This window comes from Numida meleagris, chromosome 3, assembly GCF_002078875.1.
Source record: "Numida meleagris isolate 19003 breed g44 Domestic line chromosome 3, NumMel1.0, whole genome shotgun sequence".
In the NCBI taxonomy this organism is placed as follows: Eukaryota; Metazoa; Chordata; class Aves; order Galliformes; family Numididae; genus Numida; species Numida meleagris.
This window is the reverse complement of record NC_034411.1, coordinates 22,054,426-22,065,396: the sequence shown is the minus strand read 5'-3', so window position 1 is coordinate 22,065,396 and position 10,971 is coordinate 22,054,426. Positions and strand designations below refer to the sequence as shown.

The 10,971-nt window shown below is 44.4% G+C and overlaps 1 protein-coding gene across 1 annotated transcript; it reads right to left on the bottom strand.

Moving 5' to 3' along the window:
• Positions 2,724-10,965, bottom strand: SLC30A1 (solute carrier family 30 member 1). The gene is made up of 2 exons (XM_021391829.1): positions 10,344-10,965; positions 2,724-7,052 (listed from the first exon to the last, which is right to left on the bottom strand). The coding sequence occupies exons 1-2, from the start codon at positions 10,957-10,959 to the stop codon at positions 6,136-6,138; spliced, it is 1,533 nt and encodes a 510-aa protein (XP_021247504.1). The 5' UTR covers positions 10,960-10,965; the 3' UTR covers positions 2,724-6,135.

Below are 10,971 nucleotides of genomic sequence, written 5' to 3'. Positions count from 1 at the left end.
ACAGCATCGCTGCCGCTATTCTTAGCTGCTCTGGCTGGCGTGAGGAAAACGCTGGGGGGCATGTGAAGGCGGCAATGAGAAACAGCGTGTGTGAGATGGGGGATTTCAGTTTGGTGTGAGCACTATTTTAAAGGCTGTATTGTCACACACACACACACACACGAAAACCCAGCCATCCTACAAAAAAACCTATCTGTGACAGCTAACCCAAGTTTCAGTGGCGAGGGCTTCACGCTAGGTGTGGGATGCCAGCACAGACAGGGTTGGGGTGCAGGCTCCTGGTGGAGCTCACCTGCCTGCAGCCGGACACGTTCCCCTGGTGCATCAGCTCCTGCAGCACACAACAGGACTGTTCTGGGAGCTGTGTCTGGGCCCCGGGGTGGGCGTGCAGCCGTCTGGGGAAGAGGATATGGTGTGGGAACAGCATGGGTGAAGGAGGGCACGTCTAAAAGCTCAGACCATAGACCTGAGGCTTCTCCCATCCAATGAATTAAAAATTCCCATATTAGCATGTCTCACAGAGGATGTTCCTACTAAGGATAAATTGCATTTTATGGTGAGGTAGCTTTGGGAAATGGCTGAATTCATACTGAACTGCAGTGCTTGCAGTACAACCAAACACATCTTCCTGTGTGCATAACTAACAACACAGAACCACTTTTCCCTCTTGAAGCAAAAGAGAGCTCAAAAGTTGAACCAACTAAGAGCTCCAAAACAAATGCATCATTGCAAGCCCATGAGCAGCTCCAGGCAGATCCTAATAGCAATCCTGCCTCCTCCGTATTATTGCTGGCAGCTGCATCTTGTGCAGCCGGTACTTTTCTCTCAACATACTTGAGAAGCTGCAGAGTTTCCAGATTGGAAGAAATGAAGCTGAAAAACAGCAAAGCACCTTCCATTCTAGGGCAGTTACGTTCCAAAGTCCTGGAAATCAAATAAAGCGAGACAGACATCTATTAGCAACCCCACCTTATTCACCTGAATGCTAGATATTTAACCACTGCCAGCTAATAGGTCAGGATTTTTTTATTATTCCTTTCAAAGGCTAAAAAAAGTGCATTTCACATACGTGCAATTAATTCTCCACGTGGTATCAGCAGCTATTCTTTTAATTGCGCCTGGCAGTGGAGTTGGAGGGCATCACTTTACAACCCACTTATTAACTCCTGCTGTACTTGTGCACTTTGTACTTGTTCCCAAGATTCTCGGCAGCTGTGAAAGTGCCTTTCTGCTTGTCAAACGTCTTCTGAGGGCCTGACCTAGGAAAGAAATCCCAACTAACAGCTCTTGCCATTCAAAAGCTCCATTTATTTTCTCAAGACTTCATACCAAAAAAGAAGTTAGAACATTCACGTTTATTTTAAAAGAAGCCCAGAAGAAATTTCAGCAATGAAATCTGGCTATGCCAATTATATTCCAGCACTGCTCGGAAAAAAGATCCAGGACATGAGGAAAAAAAAAAAGAAAGCCAAATGAATCCCATGTGCTTTTTGGAGACATAGATAAAACCTATTTTTTCAGTATTGTGGTTTTGCTCTTAAACTATTTAGATAACACTGTGAATGAAAAAAAAAAAAAAAAACCCTCACAAAACCAGACAGGAGCCTGCTAAAACGTGGTACTGTACCTCAGAGGCAGTTAACCACACAGGGCAAAGGTTACAAGGGATAATCAGACCTCCCGTTATCAGCAAAGCTGCGTTTGATTTGGAAAATTGTCAAGACTGTCTTTAGCTCGGGCACATGGAGCATCCACCTCTTTCCATCTAGCAGAGAAAAAGCCAAAATTAATACAGAGCTGAACAACTTACATACATATCCAAAAAGGGAGTAACTGATGCCATGCTATGGAACTAAAATAGGCAGAGCACATTTATATGCTTTTAAAAATAGTTAGTATTCCCCATTCCCTCCGCATGGAACTCGGAACATCCAGCCCCTCTGTCCCCTGCTCTCTCCATAGCTGAAAAGATTAGGGAGCGCAGGCAGAGCAGGGGGCAGGGGAATGGCAGGAATCTTTATCCCTCTGCCTCAAACTCCACCAGTCGGTGTTTAATAAACTCAGGCGGCCCCATTTCAGAAGCACAAAGCAACATCAGTTTAGCTAAATCTGTTAGCAAGCCTGAGGACACTCGATGGGTTTTTCTTTCTTTTTGGAGAATGGACAAAATAAATAAGCCCTGGGATAAACCTTGGAAATTGCAACAAATTCATTTCTGCAGCACATTCAGAATCACAACACTACTGATCATAAAACAGCCTGAAAATCCGGGTACTTGCAGTTCTCCAGGAGGCAGGCTGCACTGGCAGGAGCTCTGGGCTCACTCCTGCAAGTAATTCCTTGCATACAAGTAGCTACTCGTCAGCCTGATGAAACTATTCTTGAACACAGAAATTTGCAGGACTGAGCTCTTGCCATGACTTTCGGGGAGTCACAAGTTGGAGCTAGTTTTGCCTTTTATGTAACTATGTGTCTATCTGTACTGAATACCACGGGGCACCAATAAATGATATTACCAATAGCCTAGAGCAGATGCTGAAAGCGAGCAGGCAAATGTTACAAGGAGCTCCGCAAAAGCTATTTGCTCCACTAAAGTAGTCTGCGCAAAGCAATACTGGGGCCAGCCCCTGAGGATCTGCATCACCCCTGCATCTCAGCACGAGTACAGCCTGAGCAGTGATTTTAAACAGCGTGTTTCTGGATGAGACGTACTAAACAGAAAATATTTCAACCAGCGATGTTTGGCACATCTCTGACATTTAATCAGAAGCATAAACAATCTAGACACTGAAATACAAACTTACTTTTCCTTAAAATCAGTGTTCCATAGTTTTTGCTTTTTTATTGTTTTAAAAATTCAGGAATGTGATACACAATACAATTAGCTCCCCACCACTGCGGTGCTCATTTACAGGAGGTTCACTAGTTTCGCACTTTGTGGAGAAAAAGGACAGACTGCGCAGTGTTTTTGAAGGCTCCCGGTATTCTGGAACTACGATTTTCAGAATAAATCTGGTCTGTGTACCTGCAGACAGGTCAGCTGTCTTGCTGGGTCTAACACAGCCAGAACGAGTACAAAAACCGTGTTGGTGCTGCTGTATGGCCACCTGACTGGCCTCGTACTTCCACGGAATGTACCACTGAGGGCTGAAGAGACTGAAGAGCCCCGTTACCAGCAGCTGGTGCTGAACACACAACATGTCGCAGGACAAAGAGAGGCTGCGCAGCTCCCCGTGCCCCCCCGCCAGCATCAGCATCTTCAGCGTCACATTCATGCTCTGTCCCAGTAAGAAAAATAAGGTGGGGGAGAGCTTTTTGTCTTTTAAGCTAGCCATTGCCTGCAATGGACACAGTAATAGAAAAATATGACTTCTGGCACAAAAAGATTCAATAGTTACAATGGAACTAGTGATCACAACTCCATCTATTTGGGTGCAGTTACTGAGAATGTTAACCAATGGTGGCAACTGTCACGACTAAACAGTTGCTCTCTTTTTATAAAAGCAACAGGAGAGAAGTAAGTCGGGCTTGTCAGTGCTGCTACAGTTCCTCTGTGTGCTTTTTTTTCTTGTTTTCCTTTTTTTAAATAAACCTAAGAGCAGTAGTTCCACGGCGCATTAGTGATACACAGCAGGACCTCAATAATTCATACTAATGACTGAGACCGATTTTAAACTAGCGAGCAAAATAATTACTAAAACTTTACCATAAAAAGCAAGGATACACATTTCAAAAAAAAAAATAGTACTTCGTTCATTTCAAAATTTACTTGGATAATACTTTGTAGTATACTAGCAGTAGTAGCATATTTTGCAAACGTAGTCTCATACAAGATCTCATTTAACAGTCAACTCTAGATCATATACAGGTAACAGGAGAAAGAGAGAAGCTAATTCAGACAGAACAAAACCATATATAAATACTATATTAACATATTTAAGTTAGTTCATCAGGCTATACAAGCAGAAACACAGAAAACGCTCAGCGACGCCTGGGAAGCACCACTGCCCCGAGCTGGGCTGAGCCCCGCTACATCTCCCGTGCGTTGGCACGTGGCACCGCACCGGCATTCGCTACAGCTAGCCTGGCCGTGCAGACTGCACAGCTAGCACACAACACTGGTCATCCACCCATGGATAATCGAGAGTTGACTGCAATGCTCCGCTGAGAGGTTGAATAAGACTACTGACACAACGCGGGCCAACCCAGGCCTGATGAGCAGCAGACTATTCTGAACTACTTATGAGCAATTAGCATACAAGATGCGTATTGGAAATGCAAACTAGCAAAGTGTTCTGTATCTGGAGGCAAAGCTACATTCCCTTCGCTAACAAAACAGTCTTTTAAAAAATCTACACTTAAATACTGTTGAAAACCTGAAAACCACAGCATCAAAGAATTTTGTAAGGCCAAAACTACCCTCGGTTCCCTCCGTTGTGCCTAGGTATCACAATACATTCGAAGGAGCAAACACTAGCGCAGTTTAGTATCCCACACTCCTTCCAGCATCTTCCAGTAACAGATCTCAGAGCTGTTCACACAAGTTGAGCCTCACAACACCCCTGTGAGGTAGGTATTATTCCCATGTTAAGACTGGGAAACTGAGGCAGAGTGTTTATCTGACGTGCCCAGAGTCATACAGCAAACAATGGAAGATGTGAGCGGCTTTCCAGTTTGAAGCACAAGAGGAGTCGATTAATGACCAGGCATTATTCCCCATACACAACTCACAGGTGGATCAACAGGGTCAGGGTTTTAGATTAGATTCCTTTAAGTTTTATCTTCAACTCTCACCTAGTCTCTGCCAGATTCAGAGTCCACAGATCAGCTTCTCTCCTGTGAAGGTGTAAGTTGGCAGCATGCTGTAACAGTTTCTTTACAGCCAGTTGTCAGTTAACTGATTTAACATTTTAAACCATAGAATCAGATATTCCTTAAGGGAAATTATGATACACATCTTACAAAGTAAAGTACAGTGAATGAAATCCTACTCCCCCATACAGTTCAGCAGAAGCCAGACAGACGCTCCCGAGGATGCTGCGGAGACCAGGACCTCAGTCACTGCAAGTGCTTGCAGACAGACTTAACTACATGCAAAATGCCTCCCTGGATTACTGTTATGAAAGCTATGTCTATGCTTTTGAAAAGCATCAGTTTTACTGTCAGTGCTTGACAAACTTTCCCCCGACAGAGCTCTTATTGACAAAGCTAAGTTATTCTTTTATTAGTAAACTTAGCATCAGTTAAAGCTGACGCTCCAGCTCTTCATTCATGGCAGTCAAGGGTGCCTTAAGCTCAAAGACTTTTATGATGATACGCAACTTGGAAATAATGAAAAACGCCAGAAAATCTGTAAAATATTAGAGTATGCATTACTTTATCTGCCAGTCTCACATCTTGATCACAGAGAGTATACAGTAGCTCGAACTTTCATTTTGAGAAGAGAAAAAAAAAACAAAAAACCTTTCACATCTGATATTTTCACAGGCCATTGATTTTAATTACCTCGCTACCTGTCCAGAAAAAGCAGGGACGGTTTCTAACAATCATTTGATGCTTTCTTTAAAATATGCTATGTGATATATCCGTAAGAAAAACCTTCACATTTTTCATTACATAAGTTTAAGAAAAATATGTGAAACTGACAAAGTGGTTTCCAGTTTTAAGTAGTTAAATCTTTAAAAATGTTCTATCAACTTTGGTTTCCTTAGGGCTTCTAAATAAACAATATATTAAAATATCTACAAATCAAATATTAAAGGAAAAAAGGCAGGTCCAAGAAGTCTGTAACACAAATTGAGTTCCTATATGCTTATCCCTCAAATATCTTTTAACTGAAAAAAAAGAATTTGAAGCACAACAAAAAGTGTCTCAGCTGAAATGTCGAAACTGGTTTTCTGAAGTTGTTACAGCATCGGTGCACTTTCTGTCTCAGTACAAAGTCAACACAAACGTTGTATATGACAGTGACATCATGTTCTTTAAAACAAGCATTCTAGATTTAGCAATATGACAAGAACAAGGACTTCAGCAATTACACTACTTGGCAAAACTGCATCTCAAACATCTGTCTCTTCCTCTTGCGATACAGCTGTTGTCAAAGTCACCAAAACTCAGGTAGCACCATTCTGGGAGTTACAAAGACGATTCAAACTGCTCATTTTGATCGGTGTTTGCCTCTAGCTTAACTGCAGGAACGCTCTCCGATTTAGTCCTTCTAGTTTTGTTATGTGGAAATTCAATGACAACCTCTGAACAAGAAATACTAAGCGAAGAAGATTTTTCTGTCTTCTTTCCAGTACTATCTTCTACTGTTCCACAACACTGCTTCAAAGCACACTGAGTTCTGCAAGGAAACTCACACTTCCCTCTCCCTGCTTCAGAGCCAACGCTGGCAAACTCGGGCTGAATGGTAGTTGCATGAATCCCTTCATCGTGAAAGATCTCTTTTATGCGCTTTGCCACCATCATGTACGTGGAAGGGTCGGGACACTTTATGTGAGCTGTGCCAATGATCCTACTGCCTGCTAGCTGCCAAATGTGTAATTCATGAACTGCTTCAACTCCTTCAAGGGTACGTAATTTTGAGTTCAAAGAATGAACATCTATTTGTTTGGGAACAGTCTGTAGAAGTATAAGGGCCGACTCCCTAAGTAATGGGTAAGTTGTGTAAAGGAGGATACAAACCATAATCAAACAAAGAACAGGATCTAAATATAGTAACCAGCATGGACCAGCCACTGTAATGCTCTCTTGCTCAGACTTGTTTGCACTGCCAAGAGGTTGGGATAAAGAAGCATTCTCCACGCAATGGCTATTGACACATGGATTAAAGCAGGGCCCATCTTTGGGGCATGGATTCCACAAACTATAAAAGAGCAACGCATTCACTACGACAATTACTGAACCTAAGGCATCTCCAAAAACATGCAGAAAAACTCCACGCATGTTAAGCTGCGCGCTAGAGTCTTCCTCGACCTCTTCAACATCCAGAGGATAATGACCAGCGTTCCCATTCACTTGTAGGTCAGTCGTGTCGTCCTTCGCATCACCTGATAAGAAAGCAGCAGAGCCATTAGGCACACACTATAATAAAACACATTACTGCAATTCCATATAAAATAATTACCAACATTAAGCCTGCCCACATGCCGTACGAAACTGAAAAACAAGCAACTTGGCCCATTACACAGCTCTACTTTACCAAAAACCCCCTTCCACGTTTTCTGGCTACTTAACCATTAGACAACTTACTCTTCATTTCTTAAGCACAATGAAGAATTGTGGAGCATATACATAAATGTTGCTTAAGTAGCTAAGTAATTTATATTTGTTTCCTCTTCTGACAGGCCAGATAACCACATTGCTAAAATCTCTGTAGCGCGATAGTAGTGCGGTTCTATTTTATATTACATTTTATGAAATTATAAGCTCAAAAGCAGTTTGGATGCTACTTTACAGTCACTTCTTTTCAGGTTGAGCAGTTCATTTCCAAAAGACCTCTGAAATCAAGTAGGAGGAATCATTCCCGAGATGCCAGCAGAACTGTGAGATACAATGAGCTGAGCTTTGGAGGTCTAACAGGCAGAACTTGTCAGCAGCATTGACTATAGGACAGTATAAGTTATCCCTTAAGTTCTCTAAGGCTATGAATTTGTGCTATTTGTATTCCAGCGTATATATAAACATATCTTTAGTACGTTTGTTTGTTCGTTTCCAAATGACATATTGCTGTCAAGTGGCATATAGCTGTTGATGCCCAAAGCCATGCATTATGAATCACATAATTCATAAAAGAATTGGCACCCTCCCTTGTCAAAATGGGCTCCATCACACCCAATAAGCTACGTAGGAATAAATGCACACACCATCATAAAGAGGCAGTGTGAAGTTTTTCAAAGAAATCACTTTCCACGCTTAAAAATAGGAATTATTTTACAAGATTAACTTCTTATGTTTGTTCAGAAGATCTTTGGACAGAAAACTTGCAGTGTTAAAGAAATGTAACGGGCATTGGCCACTGGCCTGACAAAGTAAAACAAGGAGCTGTCACTGCTTCCACGGTTATTGAGTTCAGAGCTTAGCAAACATTAACGTGTTAATATGACCTACAGCTTTTGTCACTCGGCTCTCATGACTGTAATTCTGCGACCATAAAGGTGTCTACAAGGCCCTTCCTCTCCCAAGAAGGAGGCAGGCACATACAGAGGTGGCTGAGAGGTAGGTCAGTCCCACACCCTCAGCTCATCACGTCAGGCACCACGCTTCCATCCTAAAGCTCCAGCTACATTTTCCACACAGTTTCTAGGAGTCATGGAACAAGGAAATGTCACTGGGACCAGTAATTTTCCAGAGAAATTAGTAAGTTAGAGGAAAATATCTCAAGTTACAGAGTTCAGACTTCAGGGTTCACAGTGAGGGCACAGAAAGAGGACAGTTTCTGATCCTGCTACATACCAAGGGTTTGGGACAAAGGGGATTTGGAGAGTCAGTGGATAGGGGTGGATAGCAAGAAGCAAGGTCCCAGAAACCTCTGAGTCTTTTTAATGGTTAAAATGTCTCAGTTTGAATTTTGACTCATTTAAACCTAACGATAAACAGATTACTTTACACAGAATGTATGCACAAAGATGCCTGTGCAGGACTAACCCCTGAGGCTATCATGAGGATTTCACTTCAACCTCAGGAGAAGAGAGTCTACCCTTCTTTATAATTCCCTGCTGAGGTAAGGCACCTCTTCCAGGCATTTCCCTGATCTTCACTTGCACACCTTACAGCTTCTTACAAGTCTTCACGCACCTTTACGTGTGACACTTCCACAAGTCAACAATGAATAACTCCATTCCTTACATAATCATGACATGGCAGAGAGGGAAAGGCAAACTTACTTGAAAGTTTCACTGTGACCAAAATTATGCCCTGTTACTTACTAAATGCCCACAACAAATTATTTGCTATTGCCGGAAGGGCACCCACAAGACGTTCCAGACAAGTTACCCGAAAACAGCATACATTTTAATCCACAAGAGAAGTCAATCTTTTAGCCTACAACTAGACAAGAATTTGGCTGAAAGCACAACTTATATTCAACAGGCAAGAACAATTCACAGCCCAAGGTATCAATCAGATCAACGGCTAAATGAATTTTACATTGTTTGGAACTAATTATTAGGATACTTTTGTTGGGACTAACACAACAGTAAGAGGTTATTATGTGGTTAAGAAAAGAGTGTAATATGTTCAGAGGAACTTTCAATCTTTTCAAAAGCAACAGGGAGTCAAAATGCTAAAGAAAGAAAAGAGAAAAAAGAACTCCAAGTTTCTCAGATGTTTATGGGAACTTCTGACCACTGAAATACTGAAACTGTAGCGAAGGTCACTCCACAGAGGAAAGAGCAGTATAAGCTAATTCAGCAGTCTCTCCTAATGCCGCCCTGAGAAGAAAGAAGATAGGTGGATCTGAGGACTGAGAAGAAAGGATGTGGGTCCAAGGACTGATGCTCTTTCTTCCCTGTTACAGGGATCCAGTAAGAGTGAAGTGGAGAAGCAGTGAACGTGCAGTTTCCACTAGCAGACAGTATTCAGCTTAGACCAAGTGACTTCAAAATAAGCCACCCAGGCTTCTGTATCTGTTAAAAAAAATAACCCAAGACATTCCTTCCCACAAAAAAGACAGTGTAATCAGAATTAGGGAGAGAAGATCTTAACAAGTGAATGGGAAGCCGCGTGCTTTGGAAAGCTAAAGAAAACTAACTTGAAGAAACCACACATGCTCTGAAACCAGCAAGCTCTGCATTCAGTGCCTACTGCATGACTTCCTCAGCTCCAATGGGTAATTTCCAAGATTTCTTCCTACACATGCCTCAAAGAAGCATCGCATTACTGCAGTGGAAAATACTTCAGTACGCTACGTCCAGTGGGAGAAAATCTCTCAGGTAGTTAACAACTAAAGCAACCAAGAGATCTGGCTGTCAGGACCAAGGCGCTGAGCAGCAGTTTGATGCACAGCCAGTTCAGCCGTCAGAGCACTGCCTTGTGACAGGCAAACACCACTTGTCATGCACCTCCTCTGCCAGCATCAACTTTTCCCAAGGCAAAGAGTTCTTTACCCCAAGCTTCACCCCTGACCTGTCTGCAAGAGAAAGACACGACCCAAGGCGCTCCTTTCAGCACCTGGAGAAAAGGTTTGATGCGGAGGAGCCGCCTGCCCCACTAAGCAGCTCCCCTGCCCTTTCCCTAAGGAAGGACGGACGGGCGGCCCCACAGAGCTCGTGCCACCGCCGTCCTCGGGGACGGGACCCCTCCCGCTCTCCCGGAACGGGCAAGAGGCGCGCAGGGCTTACCCAGCTTCTCCTGGCTGACCCCGTTGGAACCGCTGCAGTTCTCCACCAAGGTGCTCGTCTCCTCGCGGTGCAGCGCGGCCTCCCCGTCCCCGGGGGCTTGCTCGGCCTTGGCGCTGCCCCGGGGGAGCCGGGCGCTGCCCCCGTGCGCGTGCCCGTGGGAATGGCCGTGTCCGCCGACGCCGTGGTGGTTGAAGAGGCAGAGCCCCAGCAGGTTGATGATGAGCCCCGCCACCCCCACGGCGATGACCACCAGCGGCTGCTGGATCTCGTGGGGCTCGGTGAAGCGCTCGATGGCCTCCAGCAGGATGGTGAAGCAGAGGGCGGTGAGGAAGACGGCGTTGACCAGGGCGCCCATCACCTCGGCCCGCACCCAGCCGAAGGTGTTCTTCTTGGTGGCGCGGGTGCGCTGGGCGAAGCGCACGGCCACCAGCGCCACGACCAGGGCCATGACATCGGAGAGCATGTGGAAGGAGTCGGACAGCATGGCCAGCGACGACGTGACGCGGCTCACCACCACCTCCACCACGAAGAAGAGGAAGGTGAGCGCCAGCATGCACAGCAGCCGCGCCCGCCGGTTCTGCCACCACCGCGGCCCGCCCGGCCCCTTGGCCGCCATCCCCCCGCACAT